Here is a 23572-nt window from a genome sequence, read left to right as displayed (position 1 = left end):
GGATGGTATTGTACCAGGTAGCATCATGAGCACAAAATCCCATAGTATAAAATCCACGTCAAAGTTTCTGAAAACATGTTAGCAAAACTGCTGTGCCTTCCCTGCACATATGTCTTTTACATTACACTCGGATGAGACAGTCAGGGGGAAGGCTGAGGAGGAAAATAAGTTCCTGTCATGTGCCAGTTTGAGCGAGACTCAGTGCTGTCTGCCCACAGTAAATTTGCACAAGTGTCCTGTCCTGCACCCCCTGCAGTCATTGTCCATTCATGCATTCAGCACATTTCCTAAACACCGAGTGCAAATGCATTTTTATTTGTGCCCATGAATAAAACATTATTTTTTTAAATTAAATGTTTGGGAGTAATGTGTAAAATTGCCAGCCATGTACTTGTCTCTGCTTCTGACATCATGTTCTGTTTCAAGTCAATTCATTCAAGATTTTTTTAAACTCAAGGCGAGCATTTCCTCTGTGCATTAAGTAGTAGATGGCATCCACAGGAGAAAGTCAGGAGGCTCGCCTTTGCTTGCAGCCTCTGGCATTTTTTCATCACTTACATCTTACCCTCTGGTGTGCCTAGCATCTAGAGGCACACAATTCATGAAGCGCTTCTGGTAAAAGAGTGCCTTCATGTAGGTGGGAATGAGGTTGACTGATCTTCCCACATATAGAAAGGGATCCACTAGCCTGGCCCATGATCTCCCTTCCAGAAAATTACCATAGAATTCTTATGCTCTGCAACACATCAACAATTTGTGTAATTTGGTGATTTCAGTATATCCACAAATAATGCATCTGTTATTATGGTTAATTTCAGAAAACTACAAGCAGGCAGATCTCTGTGAGGCCAAGGCCAGCCTAGTCTATATAGCAAGTTCCAGGATGGCCAGTTTCATAGTGAGACCCAGTCTCAAACAAGTGAAAAGAAACTCTGTCCCCTACTAATGACACACTTCCCCCACTTCCTCAGCTTTAAGAAACCAAGGAAGTGCATCAATTTCCAGATCTCTTCCCAGAATTGATGTCACGTAGTCTCTGCAGAGAGGCTTCCATTTCCTAGGACATTTTCAAGACTTAGCTATTTCATATCACTAATTAGTACTAGATTTCTTCCCACGAGCAGGTAGCATCCCATGGTCTGAACACACAGGACCGTATCTTATGTTCCCACTCATCAGTTCATGACAAGTGTATTTTTCCACTTTGAGACTGTTGTTTTGCTATAAACATTTGTGTACAAGGTCATGTTGATATACATCTCTCCATATTTCTTTGGTGTATATCTGAATGTAAACTTACACATTCAGGTGGTTGCTCATTCTAAATAAGGCCAGTAGGTATTCCAAAGTGTTGGTGGCATTGTGCATTTCTTTTCTTTCTTTCTTTCTTTTTTTTTTTTTTTTTTTTTTTTGGTCTTTTGAGACAGGGTTTCTCTGTGTAGTTTGGTGCCTGTCCTGGATCTCGCTCTGTAGATCATGCTGACCTCAAAACTCAGAGAGATCCACCTGGCTCTGCTTCCCAAGTGCTTGGATTAAAGGCATGCACAATCATTGCCGGCCGGCATTTTGCATTTTAAACTACACTGAATGACAATTCCGGATTCTCTATATTCTCACAAATACTTGCCATCTACTCTTTTAATTTAGCTGTCTTACTGAGCTTAAAGCAGAATCACCCTGTGGCTTTGACTCCATTCCCTGACTGATATCTGCTGCCAAGTATATTCCTTTTTGCGGAGATTTCTACTCAGATTCTTTGCCATTTTTCTCATATTTCTCCTTCCAGTATTGAGTTATATGATGTATTTGTATGTTTTCTATAACCCATCATGGGATACATGATGTTCCAATATCTTCTCCAATTCTGTGGCTGCTCCTTTACCTATTTTGATAGTCTCTCTTGAGTCACAAATGGCTTTAATTTTGGTGAAAACTATATAGCTATTCATTCCCTGCAACACAGTAGAGCTAATCCTGAAGGTGTAGATGTGGGAGATCTGAACTTGAAAACATGAAAAGCAGAACTGGCCCCACCCTTTGCTCCTCACTGCAAGGGGTGGACTCACCAGGGCAATGCAGGAGAGCTCACCCTGGTGGTGAGGGCAGGGGAGAGCTGGTGGGCTGACCAACCCTGTAACTACTCTGGCCCAGAATCAGGGTGACCTGCTGGAACAGGTGAAGGGATCGGTCCTGCAGACCCAAAGCTGCAGGATTTCAAAACACAGGGCAACAGCAGGATAACCAAGAGGAATTCCGGTGAAGGACCAACATCCATAGTGTAGCAGAAACTAGAGGCCTTGAACCAGACCAAAAGTTCTTCGAAATGAACTCTTGCAAGTAAAGATATATGGATGAAAGTGTTTACTATGTGACTCACTGTGTCACACTGCAGCTTCCATGGCAACACTGATTTTTTTCTCTTTTCTTCTTTTTTTTTTCTCTTAAATTTTATTTAATTTGTGGGGTGGGGGTTCCAAGGACAGAGGGTGGATATGAAGGGACAGGGAAATGGATGGGATGGAGATGCATGATGTAAAAGATACAAAAAATTAAAAAGAATAAAAAAAAAAAAAGAATCCATTGCTCAATCCACAGCATGGTATTCATCACTAACTCTGTTCTTGTTCACAGTATTGGATGCTGTTTTTATTGTTACCATCCCCTGATGAAGAGCTTGGTTTGTGATGTTGAGTGGCCTTTCTTCTTCTGTTGATCAGTAGATGAGAGACATTTGGGCTTATTTCTCCACCCTTCATTCTCTTCTACTCATACATGTATTTGTCTTGCTAATGAGAGCTTTGCAGTCGGTTTTGAAATTGGGCAGAAAGAATCCTTCTATTTTGTTCTTTAAAATTAGGTTTGGCTGTTCTGAGTTGTAATTTCACATAAATTTTGATATCACCTTGTTAATTTTTATAAACTCTAGTTGAGATTTTCACAAGAATTTAATTGAATCTCTAAATCACTGCCATCTTACTAATACTAAATCCTCCAATCCATTCTTTTCTATTATATGTTAAAATCACCTTTGTGTATCTTAAGATTTAAGTTTTATACTTTTTGTTGAATATATTCTCAAGCTGAATTTTTTTGTTTTTTGACCTCACTGTGTCTTAGGATTTTATCTTTCTTATTCTTCCCTTCTCTTTTACAGAGTGAATATTTTAATCATCATTTTGACTTACTCAAGTATTCTGTTCATTTTTATGGTATTTTGTTTTTGATTCATTATTTATTACAAAGTATACTGTATCACAATAAGCTTTAGATTACAGTGACTCTGTTTCAATGTGACAAATAACACTGTGCTGTCTCCCTCTTCCTATTTTCCTTTGTACAAAGATGCTATTCTTTTATATTTGTGTGATATAAGCACTATACACTCTTCTATTATTTCATGTTACAACTTTATTAATTTTTCTGAATATGAGAGAAGGAAGCAGGAGTCAGTATGTATTTGTGATATTTCTTATTTTGCTTTATTATTTCTAATTCTTACTCATTCCTCTGAATGCATTCTACTCTTATTTTATTTCCCATAAAGCTGGGTTCCCATCAATCTCCTTCTTGCTTTTGTTACAAGTATGTGGCTTTTCTACATGTTATTGACTCAATAACACATTTTATACAGTTGTGTTTACTATCCCTTACGATAAAACTGGAAATAAATTTTCATGCACAATATCATTTGGAATTATAAAATCAGTAGTAATTTATTTTCTGTGTGTGTTTGGGTATGATTTAGTTTCTAAATTTTTTCCAACATAAAAATTTTCCTTTTGTAATTTTTATGAAGTGATTCTGTAGGTAAAAAATAATAACCTCTGTTTTTGTGTATCTGGATATCTTTGTTTCCCACACTACTTTGCATTACTTATTTTTATATCTATTATCCCTACATTTCTTTTAATTGAGAACTTCATATAAGCACTGCTTCTACATTACTCCTACCCCTCCCTCTCAAATTCATGGTATAATTCTTTAATTATTGCTGCAAGCTTTTTTTACATATTTACATATATACATCACATATACATATATACATACATGCACACATATACATACATATGCGTACACATATATGTATTCACTATGTATATATAACCTATGAGTCCATTAATATTTGCTCAGATATACATGTATCTAGGGCTGGATGCTTGGGACTGACAACCTTTATGGTAGTTCATTTCTGGAGAAAACTACATCTTATCTCAGCAGCCATTGACAACCAGTAGCTCTTCATCTATAGGAGTTGTTATGTAGAAGTCCCCCTGTTGACATTGATATGTCAACTGGTATTATGCAGTTCTTGTTTAGGTGACTGTTTTGGTAAGAGAATTCTCAATATGGGTCCATTTGCCCTGTCATGTCTAGGGAACACTAATAGGTAACTGGGGCTCTGCAATCTTTCTGCCTCCTCTTCCACTTTGTTTCCTTAGTGTTAGGCATAGGTTTGCATTTCAGATGTATCAGTTGGGCTTAGAAACTCCACAGTCACTTGTTCTGTGCATTTGCAGCCAGCTATGGACCTATGTAATATAATAGTCTCCGTATATTAGGTGGAGGAGCTTTTTTGATGAGGTATGAGAGTTTCAGCTATTTATGGACATAAAGAAAAATGTTTAGAATACTGTTAGAAATTATATTAGTGTAGGAAAATTGCAGTAGTGGGTTCTTCTTTAAGATCCATGACATCATTAGCCCTGTGTGGTAGCTGATTGATTGACTAGTTGGCTAGCTTTGCAGTACCAGACAAGAATTTCCTCTTGTTGAATGAGCCGTAAGTCCAATTAGATCACTGTTGGTTCCCCCAACATAAAGGTGACATTATTGCATGACTGAATATTTTTGAGACCTGTTTCTGTTTTGGTTCACAGTTTTTACAGCTGGGTGGAGCTATGGATTGTTTTTCTCTCTTAACAGCTTGCATAGCACCTTCTAATACTGTGAAAAGCCAGTCCTGGGAGGGGTGAGGGAGGCTTTCAGGCCAGTTCAGCTCAACTCCACTAAGTCCTGTGTCTGAAGTATATCTATCTTCAGCAATAAGGTCTTATCTTCAAGTTCTGGAGCATTTTATTTTTAAACAGCTGCTGCATATAGGATTATTAGTAAACAGTTCTCTTTGTCAAACATTTAAGTACAAAGTACCATTGCCCAGGAGCTCTTGTTGTTGATGAGGAGTTGTGAATGATGAATCACTTGTCTGTTTTTTTCTGTATTTTTCCCCTTGTTTTCCTTCAGTGTTGTGTAATGCTTTTGATGCTTCTTGAGCTTCCTAAATACTAAGGCAATGCTTTCTAAAAATGAAACATTTCATCCTTATTATTTGAAGATGTTTTGCTTCTTTCCCAACTTTCTCTCCTGTTTTCATATATACCACTTATCAGTGTACTTATAACCCACATCTCTCTGAGATTTTGTTCAATTTTCTTTATTCAAATACCATTGTCTTTAGTTCATAAATTCTGCCAATCCATTTTCACATTTGAAAGTCCTCCACCCCCCCCCCCCTTTGCAAGGTCACATTAAATGTGGAACTTTTGCAGTAAATATTTCCTTTCAGCTGTTGTATTTTTGAACTTCAGAATCTTCACATTTTGCAATTTGGACTGATCCATAGTCTTTGTTTGATATGAACACTCACCGCACTTTCTTTGTCTCTTTTATGCATATCTTCATTCTCCAAAATGAATTTTTTATCTGCATACATATGTATAGATGTGGGTATGAATGTGTGTGTGTGTGTGTGTGTGTGTGTGTGTGTGTGTGTGTGTGTGTGTGTGACATCAGCTCTCTTCCTCTGTCACTTTCCACCTCATTTTTTGAGACAAGGTTTCTCACTGAACCCAGAGCAAAAATAAACATAGATTTGAGGTCTAAATATTTTAAAAGCATAGTTTTAATTTTTGTAGATTTCAACTTAAACTACACAAATGTTAAGCACAGATTCAGTGTTAGTAACTGAGAATGTAGAGAAAAAAGATTTTATAGTACAGAAACTGCTCTCTCAGGTCGATCTTAGTGTCTGTCATTAACACTCTCTCATTAACATTTAAAAAAGATTTATGCATATGCTGATGAGGAATTAACCTCTGAATCTGTAATGTCAAATATTTTCCATAAAAAGCTTACAGACACATGCTTGAAGAATTTGGTTATTTGCAATTTTAGGTAGCACTACTAATTTTACAAAAAAAATGATTTTATTAATTTTACTTGCAGATGAACCAAAAAAAATGCAAAAGTCGGACTTAACTATCTCATGTCATGTCTCCATAGAAACCTACGTGTGCATATATACAAATCTATTGAATAAGAGCAGCACTGGTTTATGTATATATTTATTCATATATGTGATCATAATAATTAACACAATAATTACAGAAACTTTGAGAGGGATCAGGGGATAGTGGTGTCAAGGTAGGGGTAGGAGGGGGGAGAAGGAGGGCCAAATGATGTAAATTTAGTAGAAATATATGAAACTTAAACACTAAATTAAAAAATAAAATAGATAAATTTAAAAAAAGAGAATGTCTAAGTGAATGAAATGTTCCACATTGTCCAATGCAACAACCCTTTTCATATGAAGCTAGGGGATTACACTGAGTGTGACTGGCAAATGTAAAGTCATGCATGTTGGCATATGCTTAATCTCAGCACTGAGGAAGTAGTTACAAGAGGATTAGAAGTTCATTTTCTGTTACATAGAGATTTTGAGGACAGCCTGGGGTACATACGTGATCGATAATAAATCTTTCCCTTAGCTACCACAAACCTATACACCTCACTGCCATTCACCATCACCCATATACATATTTTAAAATGTTCTATTATGGATTCTCTTTTAACAATATAAGGGTAAATCAGTCATTACCTGCAAGAAAAACTAAGTACATGAGATAATTTAATGTCTAGCCAAAACTGATTAAAATGGTTTAGTGAATATTTGTTATTCCCACCATCAAAGTACTACTTTTGAGGCAAATATGCACCAATTTATAGGTTAAGCTTTACCTGGTGGAGTTTACTGACTTCCTCAGTCTATGTATCAGGCTCAGTGTGCGGTGGTGTTAGGGAGGGAATGTGTTCTAGACTGGATACTATGCTAGAGGTTAATGAATAAGTTGTAGAAACAGATGCGGGAAAGCTGAAGGTTGCGATTCAATTTTTTGCTTTAATTGAGAGGTCTAGGGATGTGTCAGATACCAGGAGAGAAATGACTCAAAAGACTGGCCTTCATAAAAACAGTCGCAGGCCCAGAGTGTGCAAAAAAATTTGTAAAGTCATAAGTTATTCTCAGGCAACTGAGAAGTGGAGTCTTAAGCTATGCGTGAAGGTGCATACCTATGATCCCAGCACTGAGGAGGTGGAAGAAGATCAAGTGTAAGAAAAGGAGCTTAATCTGAAGAATACATTTTGTTAGTAAGATTAGTAAGTAAATTTAAGTGGCTGGATTTTGTGAAAACAAACATCATTTGGATTGAACAGCACAGGGCCAGATAGATATTGAGTTGATATCATTTTGAAGCACTTTGAAGTCACTTAGGAGCTGGCATCATTTTTAATGGGAAGGAACTGTTGGTCAGGTGATGAATATCACCTATGTACTGGGATGTGAGGAAAGGTAAAAAAATAAACTGCACAGACAGTGTGCTCTAGGGGCTTTATCAGTAAATAACACAGACTTCAAAGTAAGGGTTGTGTTGATAACACAGTAAAGAAGTCAATGTTGAATTAGACAATGAAGACCTAGGAGTATTGGTTGCAACCTGTTATCTAGGTTTTGGTGACAAACAGATCCTGAGAAAATGTGTTGTAAGTGGCAAACTCCACCAAACAGGTAGGTTCTCAAGCGTGAGTGGAATGTGTTTGCTGAGCAGTGAGAGATTTCAGAAGTCACCAAGAAGGATTTTGGAAAGATGTGCAGTGTGATAGGATATTCAGATGTGGACATCTATAGTTTGGGTAGTGACTCCATTCAGTTAGAAGTAAGGCATGAAAACAAACCCACTTCATTCTCCAAAAGGAATTTATTGTTACATAGTTTTGATTTTAATAATTCAGTGACATCATTTAGATTCCCATCTCTGTCCTGATGTTCTTCTTTATTTCTTTCATGATTCATATAAAAATGTGGCTAGTTATTTGTCTCTCTTCCCTAGTAAAGACATTCTTTCAAAGAACTCTAATCTCCCATTTTAGTTTGCAAATTTGTCTCCAGTCCCTACATAGTGTCTGCTACATCATAAGTCCTGAATAAGCATTTTTTAACCATACTAACACATTTTAATTCCGATCTAAGTGGGGAAGCAAGGATACTAACATAGTGACGAAGCTTATTGGACATTCTTATGATGCTTCATATACCATTATTGAGCCTCTTTGGTAGCATATTATTAAAATAATCACAACAGTAATTATTTTTAGTTTATTTATTAAACACATATAGTACTTATGATTCTAATGGATTTTATTATTAATGTTGAATTATTGTACTGTCTTAGAAATTCCCCCAAGAAATTTGTCTGGAGTTTGATAATTGTTTTGCTTCAACTTTTAAAATATGCTGAGAAAAGGATACCACAAACCATCTGCATTCCACAGAAAGTAAATACTATAATGAGCTTAAGTGGATATCCCAGTAGCTCTTGTTGTCACTCACTAGTTACAAAACCACTCCTTCTTTCTGATGTGATAGTGTAACTACATAAGTTCCCATTGACATGAGCTGGACTTACATTACCTACTGGCTGGTCGATGGCAAAATATCTTCACTTTCCAGTTCAAAGACATTGTGTATGGAGACTGGATAGATGGCTCAGTGGTTAAGAGAATGTATTACTCTTCCAGTGGACATGAGTTTCATTCCTAGAATCCACATCTGGTGGTTCAAGACCACCTATGACTTAAGCTCCAGAGATCTGATGCTCTCTTTGGCCTCTACATACACGTGGCATGCAAGCATACACACTCACACACAAACACAGACATACACATACATGCATGTGGATGCATACACACAAATTTTTAAACTTTGAAAACAAAGACATTGTAAGCTATAAATTTCTATTTTCCTTGCTGATTAAACCATGGCATCCTTCATCTCACTAAGATGCAATGATATGTTGCTGCACATTCTATCAGTGTTACCAATTAGAGTTTAGTCTTAATTCTGGATAATTTACTATTGATTTTAAACATTTGTTTCAAGAAATTGTGGTAGAATTTTCAAAATTTTGTTTGGTGTCATGAACTGTATAAGATTTTTCAAACTTTCTGTTTGGTTAGGCTATTTTGTTTGTTTATTGTGAGGAAGGGTATTGCCATGTAGTATGAAATGGTCTGGTACTTGCTATGCAGCATAGGCTAGCACTGAATTCATAGCAATCCCCCAGATTTACTGGGGTTACAGACCTACACCACCACAACGGGTATTTTTGCTCTTTATTCTTTGGTACAGTTTCATTAGCTATGAAAGCTAATGTATGTACCATGTGCCATGATTGTCTTCTTTTCCTTCCCCATGCTATGTACAGCTGTGTGGTTGGGAGCGATATGTGAATCCAAATTATTAACTTGGACTGGAATGCAGTCTATATCATTGTACTTCTTCATTGGCTCAAATTCTGTAGTTACCAAAGAATGCTTCATTCATTTCACTAGTTACAGTAAATCTGATGTCTGTGATCACAGTACCTATGAAAGAAGATCTGCTCCACATGGACAAGCTTCTATGAAGTTATCAGGGCTTCTTTATATGTTTGGACCTTTCCCCTGATGAGTTGACTTTTCCTAAAGTGGTCAAGAAGTGATCAAATCTCAGGCATCTTCTTTCACTTGTATGTTTCCAGCCTCAAGCACCCTCTAAAACTCTGGAGCTCTCAACTGTCCTGTGGATTCACTGGAGCTCTGGGGTAGGTGAAAAGAAAGGTCTAGTGGTAGTTGTGTCAGTCAAGGAGGGCAGGGTCATACTACTTTGTATGTCAATTTTACTATGCTAGCAAATAGGGACCTTTTCCTTAAAAATAATCAATTATACCTTTTCTATAACAGTACATTTAACCAGAAACCCACAATGAGGTCTACTTAATATTTTTGTTGTTATTATTCACTTTTATACTATTACATTCATATTTAATTTTTTGAGAATTTATAAACAAATAGTACTGTATTTACATAATCATTTCTACCCCCTCCAACTCTTCCATGTCCCCTGTCTTCCTTTCAAATTATTGACTTCTTAATTATGCTTGTTTTATATATATATATATATATATATATATATATATATATATATATATATATATATATATACACTCTCTAGGAGAGTATGACTTAATTTAGAGGAAAAAACATCCTACAGAGATGCATCCATATATTTACCTGTATAAATAGTTTGGTTTTTGTATTATTAAAGTTCCATGTATGGTGGTAGTACAACTGGTTTACTATTCATTTATAAATAAATAAAATCACTGTAAACATTCAGGGTTTTTTATTGTTGTTGTTTTGTAGACATGTTTCACTGTCTTTTCAATGGGGATCTTTTTTTAAAGTTCTGTAAGAGTATATGTCTCATTTACAACAAGCTGCCTCACTGAATGTGAAAGGATCTGTATCATCTTGTATTCCTGCTAGAAATGTGAACTAGTTCCATGGTTCTGTATCCTCATTAGCTCCAGGTAATGCCAACTTGTGAATGTGTGGTGGTATCTTACAAGTTTAATTTGATATTACTAATTACTAAGGATTTTTTGACATTATTTTAGCTTCTTTGGCCAATGAACTTTAAAGTATCTGCTGGCAATTGTTTTTTAGTTAAATCTTGCCATAGTTCATGTTCTCTCTCTGTCTCAAATGCAAAAAGTAAAAATTTCAACAAACAAAAAAACCAGTAAGACACACACACACACACACACACACACACACACACACACACACACACACACAAAGAAAAGAAAACAACAAAAAAAACTATTTAAAAAAGCTTACAAAAAATGGAGTCTATTTTGTGTTGTTCACCTTTCTAGGTATGGGAGCTGCCTTTAAGTGTGTTTGAGATATCTGGTAACACTCCATTGGAGAAAATTTTGTATCCTAGAATTGTCTTTAATAATGTCTTCCATACCGTGGCTTCTCTTAAAATTTTATTATGAACTTCTTTTAGAATACAGAATTTTAAAATTTTAGAGAAATCTAATATATCACTATTTTTTCTTTTAAGCTATATAACAAAGTTATGGTATTTTAGCTAAGAAGTTTTTACATAACCTAAATCATAAAGGTTTTGGAAATATTTTATTTGTATATTTTATTGTTTTAATTTTATTTTGTAGTCTGATATATTTAAAGATAATTTTCTATATTCTTTATAGATGTAGTCTTACTAGTCAGCTTGTATTACTAAACTTTTTATCATATGCGATCTAAATTTATAGTAACTTTGGGTTTTCACTCCCTCAAGAATTAGTATATACTTATATCTATTGAAAATAGATGCACATTTAATTATATATTCTTAAAGCCAAATTTCCATCATACTTTTCCAATATATATTTACTTCCTCAAAAGCAAATGTCATGTTTGCTCTCAACATTTCTATTTGCTTTAGGAAAAATAAAAAGAATGAAAAAGTGAAATTGTGAGATTATTTCTCCATTCTTTAAGATATTTATGTAATTAGATTTTAACAATATATTAAACTATCTCAAATGGATCAAAATGCTGGTATGAAGTAAAAATATAAACTAAACCATGTGATGATATGACAGTTATACAAGTTTTATATGAGCCAGGGATAAAATGATCTATGAACAGTCATGATCAACAGTTTCTATACATTTTAATCTTTGTTAAACCAGTTGTGAAGATCAATGACCTGTAGTTGAAATACAGAATGAAAACTAGCCTTTAGTTCTTTTTTTAATTTTATAATTTAATTTAATTTTATATATCAGCCACAGATTCCCCTGTACTTCCCCCCATCCCCCTGCCTTACTCCCAGCCCACCCCCCATTCCCATCTCGTCCAGGGCAAAGACTCCCCTGGGGATTCAGCTCAGCCTGGTAGATTCAGTCCAGGCAGGTCTAGTCCCCTCCTCCCAGGCTGAGCAAAGTGTCCCTGCATAAGCCCCAGGCTCCAAACAGCCAGCTCATGCACTAAGGACAGGTCCCAGTCCCACTGCCTGGGGGCCTCCCAAACAGTTCAAGCTAATCTACTGTCTCACTTATCCAGAGGGCCTGATCCAGTTGGGGGCTCCTCAGCTATTGGTTCATAGTTCATGTGTTTCCATTAGTTTGGCTATTTGTTCCTGTGCTTTTTCCAAACTTGGTCTCAACAATTCTTGCTCATACAATCCCTCCTCTTTCTCCCCAATTAGACTCCTGGAGCTCCACTTGGGGCCCAGCCATGGATCTTTGCATCTGCTTCCCTCAGTCATTGGATGAGATTTCTAGCACAACAGTTAGGGTGTTTGGCATCCTATCACCAGAGTAGGTCAGTTCGGGCTTTCTCTCGACCATTGCCAGTAGTCTATTGTGGAGGTATCTTTGTGGATTTCTGGGGATCTCTCTAGCACTTTGCTTCTTCCTATTCCCATGTGGTCTTCATTTATCATGGTCTCTTAGTCCTTGTTCTCCCTCTCTGTTCTTGATCCAGCTGGGATCTCCTGCTCCCTTAAGCTCTCTTTCCCTCGACCTTCATTACCCCCACTCACGTCCAGGTTGTTCATGTAGATCTCATCCATTTCTCTGTCATTGGGCGATCCCTGTGTCTTTCTTGGGGTCCTGTTTTCTAGGTAGCCTCCCTAGAGTTATAAATAGCAGTCTAGTCATCTTTGTTTTACATCTAGTATCCTCCTATGAGTGAGTACATACCATGTTTGTCTTTCTGAGTCTGGGTTACTTCACTCAGGATGATTTTTTCTAGATCCAGTCATTTGCATGCAAATCTCATGATGTCATTGTTTTTCTCTGCTGAGTAGCACTCCATTGTGTATATGTACCACATTTTGTTTATCCATTCTTCAGTTGAAGGGCATCTAGGTTGTTTCCAGGTTCTGGCTATTACAAACAATGCTGATATGAATATAGCTGAGCAAGTGCCCTTGTGGTATGATTGGGCATTCCTAGGGAATATGCCCAAGAGTGGTATAGCTGGGTCTTGGGGGAGATTGATTCCTAATTTTCTAAGAAAGTGCCATATTGATTTCCAAAGTGGCTGTACAAGCTTGCATTCCCACCAACAGTGGAGGAGAGTTCCCCTTGCTCCACACCCTCTCCAGCATAAGCTGTCTTTAGTGTTTTTGATCTTAGCCATTCTGACAAGTGTAAGGTGGTATCTCAGAGTTGTTTTGACTTGCATTTCCCTGATGATTAGGGATGTTGAGCAATTCCTTAAATAGCCTTTAGTTCTTAAATTGCAGTGGTCAGTGACTGTCTTTGTTCTTTAAGACTGCTTTAATAAAAATATAATGAACTGAGTAGCCTATACACAGCCAACATTAGTTTCTAACAATTCTGGAGAAAGGGAAGGCTGTGAGTTTGAATAGATTCCATATTTCATGAGGGATCTGGCTGAGAAATTCAGTGTTCTGGTTGCATCCTCTTATGAGAGATGCAGCAGAGTAGCTTTCTAGAGTCTTTTAATTTATTTTATTAAATAAAGACATGGATCCCACTCACAAAGCCTGACTCCCATGAAGCAGCTGCCCCTACCAAGTTCTACCTCTTAATACCATTACAGTAGTGGACAGACAAGATTTTAATGTGAACTACGGGGGAAATAAAATAGCACCCTTAGCAATACATGAGACATATTAAAAATGTAGTGTATGTAACCTATGAACTTTGTGAGGAAGTTTATTTCAGAGAAATGGGATTCACTGTAGTTATGAACTGTCATAGGATCTCAATTATACAAAAACAGATTTCCTTTAAAATTTTTCCTGTTCTATAAAAGTCAAACTGGAGAAATTAGATTCAATTTTTTCAGATGCTGAAAGGTAATGGTTTTATTTAAACATGTAAGGTATCTGTACCATGTAAATAACAAACAGTGTTTAATTATAAACTCAGTTTTTGAGTAAAATGCTGTTTGGAAAATCATGGTTCATATACCTTTACATTGTATATTGGTTTAGGTCTCCTCCTACTTAAATAATACAACAATGCCACTTTATTTTTTTCCAAAAATATTAAAATATTTTATATCAATATGATAAATAGCTATATTTCATTTTAATTAAATTCAACGAATATTTAAAAACAGAACTTACAAAGGACATATAAATCTATACAAGTTAGAGAAAATTTTTCCATCTCAGTTACACTTATTTTTCTATGTTTTCTTACTTATTTTTATTGTGGCTTAAGAATAAATCCAAAAGAGCTTATTCTCAGGCTTGGCTTTTTCTATAAAGGCAAGTTATTTATTTGACCAAATGTTTACAACCAATTCCATTGCTTATTTGGTCATTAACACATCAATGTCCTGATTCCTTCATCTATGAAATAGAAGTGGTTGACACCCACTGGCTGTTTGATGTCTCAGATCAGCCTATTTTCAAAAGGGCTTCTCTTTGGAGAGACTGAAGAGGCCATAAACCCACCATAATAACATGTCTCTCTATATTTCATGCATCTTCCAATATACACAAAAGATGCATTATGATTAGAAGTTCATCTCCAATCTATGCACATAAGTTCCTTGCTACAACACAAATGTTTGTATTTAATTTCATTCAACATTATGACATTCATTGTGCATCCCTAAAATAAAAATATTGAGAAAGACTAAATATGTTGGTTTTTAAATGGTAGCCCAAAGAAAAAGTATTTGCGTGACTAAAGGGAGGCTAAGACTTGAGGGAGCAGTCAGACATGAGTGAGTAATAAACTGTTGATAAGCTGTCCTGAAGACCTGAAACGCTGCCTCCTAATAATTGCTGCCATAAAATAAGTCTTAGGGCGCTTTCAAATAAACATGGACAAAATGTGAACAATATGATGTCACTTTGTGCAGTCAAAATGCTAGCAGTTAAGGCTTCGATGCACTCACACCTATTTTGCCTGTCAGGCAAAGAACGCTTCCCAAAAGATTGTGGAGTATGGCTGGCTCCACATGACATCTTCAGGAGCCTGATTTCTGGACTCTCTGGAATGTCCTTAAAAGTGGCTTCATGAGAGACGTAACTGGGCTGGCTGGTTCAGGTTGATTCTTCAAATAGTTTGAGAAGTTTTAAACTAATCTTTACATTATTAACTATACTACCATATTAATGTATTGTATTATAATATAAATTATGTACAGCCCTCTTGTTGGTCATTAGCTTAACCTTTTGTAGGATTGCTCTCTCTAGGAAATAATATTCTAGTAATTTTTGTCCATAAACACTAAGTCATTTATAACCCATTATAATCCTGTTCAGTAGGTACTATTATTAGCCTGCATTATTTTAATTGACAAGCAAAATGGTATATATTATGTCCAACACGGTGTTTTGATTGTGCTCAATTTTTAAGGTGACACCTGAGAGGTTAAATGAGCCATCCAAGATCACACAGGTCATAAAAGAGGGAAGAAAAACTGGATTGCATATGTTAAAGGTAGTCTTTGGCAAAGGCTGACAGTTTGCAAAACCTTGAAGCCATATCATTAATTTTGCAAAGTACAGTAATGGTAATTTACCTTATTTGTGCAAATTATCTTTTAGCCATGTGCTTCATACTTTAAAACAGCCTAGTCCTGTGAAGTAGATACTGTCACAGCCATTTGAGCAGTGAGAGGGGAGCGCACATGGACTTTTGCTACAGGGGAAGCAAACAGTAAATTCCAAGACAATGGGGGTGTTTCAAAGTCCAAACCTGGTGGTACTATGAGAGCAGAACTTCTTGCCAAAGAAAAGTGCAAATGCGTGTTCAGAAAGTCTTTTCTGACTGTAGCTAGATGCTTTGCGAAAAGCAACAGACTTTACCTAGGGCTAAGATTTCCCCCTATCCACTTAACTAACACCGTTGTTTAGAGAAACCAGGTATGCCTTTTTTCTTAAACTGTAGTTCTTAATGTATTTTTATTTTTATGCCTTCATTTAGACTTTCCATATTTATCTCTGAAGTAGTAACACAGTTGTTAAAATTAAGTTTCCAAGGCAATGATCATACAAAGTCCCTATTCTGGCAAAGCAAGTTTCTGAATCAAATGACTGTCATATTTTGAGTTATTTTGGGGATGTGTGGTGATTTTTACAGCATCCGTCCATGAGGTCAGTCCAATTTATTCATGCCCTCATTGTTCAATGTGGAATAGTTCTGTGAAAGAAACGGCAGATTTGGACCCAATATGAGGAGAACATGTGTGAGGTGCTGTGAAGAGAAGAAGGTAGAGGGAATCATGTATGTCTTGCTCTGGTCTGAAGGAAAATGAGAATTAACATGTTCAGTCGGCTTCATCGGAGTTCACAGTTTAAACATTGAAGCCGTCTCTGAACACAGAGAATTTAATCAGGTTTGCCATAATTGATAGGTCCTCCACAAAGAGAGGCAAGAACTTCTATTCCAGAAATAGAATTCTGAGCTCTCAGAAATTCAGTTTGTTGACAGCAGGCCACACAGTTCAAGCTTTAAACTTACTGTATGTTTTCAGGTCTGAAGGTTGGGCTTTCTTTATCTTGACTGACTGTAATTCCTTCCCTATTACAAGTGTGTATAGCAGACAGCTAAGACTCCATGCCTTATATAGTGTGTAGAAAAGCTGAATTAGCTGAATTATTTGATTTCGGCAAATACATTATAAAATTTTTCAAATATTACACAGTGCCACCTATAATATATTATGCTTTATATATTTAAAGGGAAACCTTGATAACTTATTAAATATATTTTTTTTATGACTCCAGGTAACTTCACCTTGCTAGTAATTCAAACTGCAAAAAAAAAGTCTATTTTTATAACTTAACTCCTCCATTAAAGTCAATAATTTGGCTTAAGTGTATCTCTGCTATTGGCACAGTTATATTTTAGTGTAATCTTTGCACTACCTCATGAATAGGTCATCATTGACAAGAAATTAAAGGAGCATTGACCCTTTAAGATCCCCTATTATAGAGGTCACTCAGATGTATTTTACCTTGCTAACAGATTTGAGGACAGTTGTCCTTGTTTCTTATGATGCTATTATCTGCTTAGCAGGGTCCATCTATGTATTTAAATATCATGTGTGAAATCTATATTGTTAAGCTGGCCTTGCACTGACTGATCTCTGTACCACTCTAGATAGACTTACCTTAATAAAACTCAAGTTTAAACAAGATATAAAAGTGGTTTGAGTGGGTGGGGTATGTGTGATGTCCCACATTGGAAGAGTGTACAGGTTAATTTGAAGCATAGTTGGAACTTGATGCAGGAATCTTACAAGGATGTCCTCTGGGCCACACAGCTCCACTGGATTCTGCTTACTGCCATGCTCAGATAAGCGCTCTTCCTGTAAAGACTGAGTTGAAAATGCATGCCTTCGAAAGGGGGGCTTGAACCTGAAATGTTAGTAGTTTCATCTGTTGGAATAGAGGCTCTTTCTAAAAGGGAAAGGTATCGGGATGAGGAAGAAATAGGAGCTACCACAAGGCCTATGGCAGTTTCAGACACCAGATATGTGTTTATATATGTCTCTTTCTTTGTTTTGCAACTCATTCTGATTTTAGAGCTAACATTCTCTCCTGTAGTTAGTTCTAACCTACCAGAGGTACCTGAATGTCCTGGAATTAGTTACTTTTCTACTACTTTCTACTGCTAAGCCCAAACAGAACCATTAATAACATGGATAACACATTGTATTAGAGTTCTCCAAAGAAATAAAATCAATAAAATTTGGGAAACAAAAAGGAAATAGATGGTAGATAGATAGATAGATAGATAGATTGATAGATAGATAGATAGATAGATAGATAGATAGATAGATAGATAGATAGATAGATAGACATGACAGAGAGACCAGTGAGAGTGAGGGAGAAAGAGAGAGAGAGATGGGGGATGAAAGACAGAAATATGAGTCAGTGAATTATGGGAACCAAGAGGTTCCATATCCTTTTGTCTGAAAGCCAAGCAGCTAGGGAAGCTATCTGTAGTGTTAAGTGTGAGTTTAAAGGCCAGATAACTTGGGAAACCTATGGAGTGAGTCTCAGCTTGCCTCCACTCATGCAGTCAGACACAGTAGGTAGAATTTTCCTTGTTTCTCTCCATTTGTCCATTTTGTCCATTAAAGCATTGGATGATGCCTACCTATTCTGGGGAGGAAAATCTAATTTACCAAGTCTACCAATTCAAATACTATTCTCACACATAAACCTCTTGACAGACATATCTGTGCATCATGTTTAATTGAATATTCAACCATCTTATTACCCAGTTGACACATGGAATTGACATTGGAATTATGTAGTGTTCTTATTACCATCCTTATGTATTCAGTCGTTTTTGTGGATTTTAGTTTTAAGAAATTTATTTTAGCCTTAATATCTACTTATGAGTGATTACATACAATATTTATCTTTCTGGCTACCTCAACTCAGAATGATTTTTTCTAGTTCCATCTATTTGTCTGCAAATTTCATGAGGTAATTGTTTCTTATAGCTGAGTAATACTACATTGTGTAAATGCACCACATTTTCTTTATCCATTCTTCAGTTGAGGGGCATCTAGGTTATTTCCAGATTCTGGCTATTATGAATAATACTGCTATGAACATGGTTGATTAAGTGTCCTTGCAGTATGATTGAGCATCCTTTGGGAATATGCCCAAGACTGCTATAGCTAGGTCTTGAGGGAGATTGATTCCCAATTTTCTGAGAAAGCGCCATACTGATTTCCAAAGTGGCTGTACAAGTTTGCATTCCCACCAACAGTGTAGGAGAGTTCCCCTTGCTCCATATCCTCTCCAACATAAGCTGTCTTCAGTGTTTTTGATCTTAGCCATTCTGACAGGTGTAAGATGTTATCTCAGAGTCCTTTGATTTGCATTTCCCAGATGACTATGAATGTTGAATAATCCTTTAAGTGTATTTTAGCCATTTGAGGTTCTTCTGTTGAGAATTCTTTGTTTAGATCTGTACCCCATTTTTTAAATTGGATTATTTGACATTTTAATGCCAAATGGCTAGATAACAAGGAGAGCCTAAAGAGGGACACATGAATTTCCTTGGAAAGAAAAAAATAGAAGAGCTCTCCTGGGTAAACTACGGGGAAGTAGGATGGGGAAATTGGGAACATGAGGTTGGGCAAGCTGGGTACAGGAGGCCAGTTGGGGCTTGGGGGTGGGAAAGAAGGGGAAGTAATGAAAAAGATATCTTGATAGGAGGGGCCATTTCAGGTTTAGGGAGAATCCTGGTGACAGGGAAACTCCCAGGAATCCACAAAGATGACCCTAGCTAAGACTCCTAGTAATAGTGGAGAGGGTGTCTGAACTGACCATCTCCTGTAATCAGATTGGTGACTACTGTAATTGCCATCAGAGAGCCCTTATTTGGTAACTGATGGAAGCAAATGCAGAGAGCCACAACCAAGCACTGGGCCGAGCTTCAGGGGTCCTGGTGAAGAAAGAAGGAGGGATTGTATGAGCCAGAGGTTGGGGGAGTGTCAAGGTCGTGAGGGAGGAATCCACAAAGACAGCTGACCTGAGCTCATGGGAGCTCATGGACTCTGGACCAACAGTTAAGGAGTCTGCAGGGGACCAGCCTAGGCCCTCTGCATGTGGATGACAGTTACATAGCTTGGTCTGTCTGTGAGGCTTCTAGCAATGAGACATGACCTATCTCTGCAGCCCTTAGCTGGCTTTTAGGAACCTATTCCCCATGCTGGATTACCTCACCCAGCCTTGATATAGAGGGAGGAGCTTGGTCCTGCCTCAACCTGATATGCCATGCTTTGTTCAATCCCATGGGAGACTTGCCCCTTTCTGAATAGAGACAGAAGAGGAGTGGATGGGGATGGAGGTTGGTGGGAGTTGGGGGTGTGGGAATTTGGGGTGAGGGAACAGGAGGAGAGGAGGGAGGGGAAACTGTGGTTGGTATGTAAAATAAATTAAAAAATTTAATTGAAAAAATAAATAAAAGGGGAAAAAGGACATTTATTTATCTTTATTGTGTGTTTCTATGTGTATGTATGTGAGTGTGTGTGTATGTGCATGTGTGGGCCACAGTGTGCTTATGGAGGTCAGAAAACAACTTAGGCTTGTTCGAGTCTACCAACATCTAGGTACTGAACCTCAAACTCAGGCTCTCAGGCTTGGCAACAGGCACTGTCACCTGCTGAACCATTTTGCCAGTCAAAATTAGGCCATTTCTAATATGCATATCTAAATGTGTTAGTGTTAGTTCTACTGTGAAATTCAGTCATGCAGATTCTAGAGCAACATGTGAAGTCCCTGCATCATTTGAATGTAGAACATTAAACAACTCCAACCCACACAAAAGACATACCATATATATTGTCTCTCAGATTTTCTGAGGGTATGTTCCCTTTAATATTTTAAACGAATTTATCATTAGATATTAAAAGATGGAGTGGGCTTCCTGTCACATCCAAGAAGTATTCTCTTTAGAAGTTGGCACTGAGAAACACAGTGCCTCATGAGTTGATTCCCACATACATTGTAACAGTAAATGGCCATTCCATAGTCAGAAAAAAAAAAACTGTAGTTAAGATAATCAATTATCAGAGATACTGGTTGGGTTCAAGTCCTGACTTCATTTGCCAGTTATATAACATTGAGAAAGCTACTTCATCAGTTTATATGGCCTTCAATTATGTTATATGTGCATGACTTAGAATGATGCCTGACATGAAATCAAAGCTCATTAAATATTGTTTAATGGATAAAGGTTTATTGAGGGAAGACATTATTCATATAGTTAATTTGGCAATTGAAGCAAAAGGGTTTTTTTTCTGTTGCTATCATGTTATTTTAAAAACTTTTTCTTTAATTGTTTATTCTCTTGAATGTGTTTAATTTTTAAAATGTATCTAACTCCAAAGTATGATTATCCATAAAGTCAAAAAGTAGCCTTATTACAATTCCTGTCAATATTTGTGTCTTAGGTATGAAAACCTGGTTGTTTTTGACTAATGATACTGGCATTTCTTTTCTCTATTCAACTAAACAAAGAAGTGGGTACAACACTAATAAATTATTTAATTACTTAATTACACTATATATGTAAAAGTTGTATAGCAGGTAATAACACTTCTTCCTAAGGATTTCTAAATCACAGACTACTATTTTAGAAAGAAGTAGAAATAATATGTTGTTTCTTTAGGTGTAAGAGGGCTTCTGAATGAACTCTTTTTTGTTTGTTTGTTTTAATATTAACATGTACAATACATAGAAGTGTTTTCTGTTATTTCTTTAGAAAGGAGGGGAGGAGAAGAAAGAGAGGGGAGAATGTGTAGTGAACTGTAAACTTAATCTACAGCTTTTGGCTTCAGGCAGAACTGAGCTCAAATAAGCATATACAATTGTCTTGATGAGCCACATTTGTTTAGCTTTTGGGAAGCTGTTTCTTTATCTGAAGAATTGGGATGATGGAAGCACCTCATTGGATAGATGTAAATCCAGAGGCAACCAATAGGCTAATTATAAACACTATTTCTTCTTTGTCATGTATTCAAAATGTTCACTATTTGTTTTATGGTATTTGATATCTCTGAAAATCTTAGTGTCAGTAATAAAAACCAATTACAGAATGATCATCTTTAAATTCTCTTGCATCTCTGCTTAGTATCTCAGTAGCCTTTGGTAACTGCTGGTATCAGTGGGTCCAGATAACAGCGTCTTGTCTAGGTACCTAGTATCCAGTTAAGCCCTTTATCATAATAACACACAGATTTCCTTTCAGGTTCTTCTCCCAAACTAACTATCAAATTAATCACTAGATCCTAAGGAAAAAATGTGATTATACATTATCTCCAAATTAAGTATCTCCAAATTACAAATAATCTAAATATGTTTATTTGAGGTAGAATTGTTGCATTTACATACAGATGCATGGGTACTTGAACAAACAAGTAGGCCTCTAGAGAAGTCATCAACTGCTAATATGTGAGAATGAATTTAAAAATATTTAATTTTCAAATTTTTAATTATTTATGTTGAAATATGCAGTGCATCCACTTAATCATATGGCTTTAACTTTACTGTGTCCTTAGTAGATGCTAAGATATAGAAGCAATAAATGTATCAGTTAGGAAGAACCTTAATGAAGTTTTACTATATGCAAATCAAATGAGATTTTAAGATATTCCATAGATAGCTTACAAATCTTTTTTAAAGTATCATGCAATTAATACCATTATTATCAGTAGTATTTTTAAAGTCTTTGCTAGGCAAATTAATTAAGTATCCTTTTTCTTCAGTTTCTAGTGTGTTCAAAGAAAATGAATACAGCCAGATCGGCTACACACCTAGGTCATATCTACTTCCAGCAATATGACTCAATATTTCCATTGTATATTAATTACAGATTGATCTTTTTATTGATATAAGCATTGAGTAGAAACAGTAATTACTCTTGAAGCACTAAGTTCAATAAGAATTTTATGGAGAGATAGAACTGTTAGGTACTGCTGTAGACACTCTTGAAATGTACCAGGGTAGGGGAGGAAATAAATTCTTAAATCTATTTCAATTAAACTTTGATCAAAATTTTAAAATGCCATAGACCTAGAGTTACAAAGTCACAAAAATTATTTTCGAGAAACTATTGGAATAAAAAGTAAAGCATTAAAGTGATGGTTGAGGCAGAGGTTTGAAAAATGCCAATGTTGTCCTTTCTTTCCAGTCCCCAGCACACAGCTACTCCAGCTATGATTCTGGCAAGAATGAAAGTGTTGACCGGGGTGCAGAGGATCTGTCACTCAACAGGGGAGATGAGGATGAAGATGACCATGATGAACATGAGGATTCTGAAAAGGTGAACGAGACAGATGGCGTGGAAGCTGAGAGGCTGAAAGCTTTCAATGTGAGTCCCCCACATTATGTGGCTATGTTTTGACCACTTCACATTCATGCCATTGCTTGTTGGTCAATGTGAATATTCTAGAACCAAGTCTGTTTAATTTTCAGAAGGATTATTAAAGTATATCAAACACTCTTTGACAAGCATACCCCAGAATTGCTGTGTTTTGTTTAGAATTTTAAAGCCAAGTGGGTGCTGAGAACTGGAATTGTGCTGTGTGAGTATGCATGTCTGCCTAGGTTGAAGGGGGCTCAGATTAGCCCTCAGATGGTTATGCCTGTCTGTCATCAGTTATTTCCTTTGCTTTCTTAATTGTGCATGACAAAAGAGTCAACTGTTGGTTCTCAGAGATGAGTCCACTGTGCAGTGTGGCAATGTCTCAGTCCCATTTATCATTAAAAGCAGATGTAATGGGTGCTCAGCTGTCCTGGTTCTACTGTTATTTCCTGATTTTTTTCATTCTTTTCTGTCTGTTTGTCTGTCTGCTTTCCTCTCTCTCTCTCCCTATCCTTCTCTCTTTCTCTCTTTCTATATATATATATTTATTTATATACTTTATTCAACCATTT

General features: G+C 36.5%; 1 protein-coding gene across 5 annotated transcripts in view; it reads left to right on the top strand.

Moving 5' to 3' along the window:
* The window catches only part of Nol4 (nucleolar protein 4), a 322474-nt gene that overhangs the window by 216322 nt on the left and 82580 nt on the right, over positions 1 to 23572 (top strand). For all 5 annotated transcript variants that reach the window (XM_052741636.1, XM_052741640.1, XM_052741637.1 and 2 more), the window contains one exon: positions 22827 to 23006. In XM_052741636.1, the coding sequence (XP_052597596.1) occupies positions 22827 to 23006 (180 nt within the window). The remainder of the gene's footprint in view (positions 1 to 22826; positions 23007 to 23572) is intronic.

The sequence above is a fragment of the Peromyscus californicus genome, unplaced genomic scaffold, assembly GCF_007827085.1.
Source record: "Peromyscus californicus insignis strain IS unplaced genomic scaffold, ASM782708v3 Scaffold_17__1_contigs__length_78620276, whole genome shotgun sequence".
NCBI lineage: Eukaryota > Metazoa > Chordata > Mammalia > Rodentia > Cricetidae > Peromyscus > Peromyscus californicus.
This window is presented reverse-complemented; position numbering and strand designations above follow the sequence as displayed.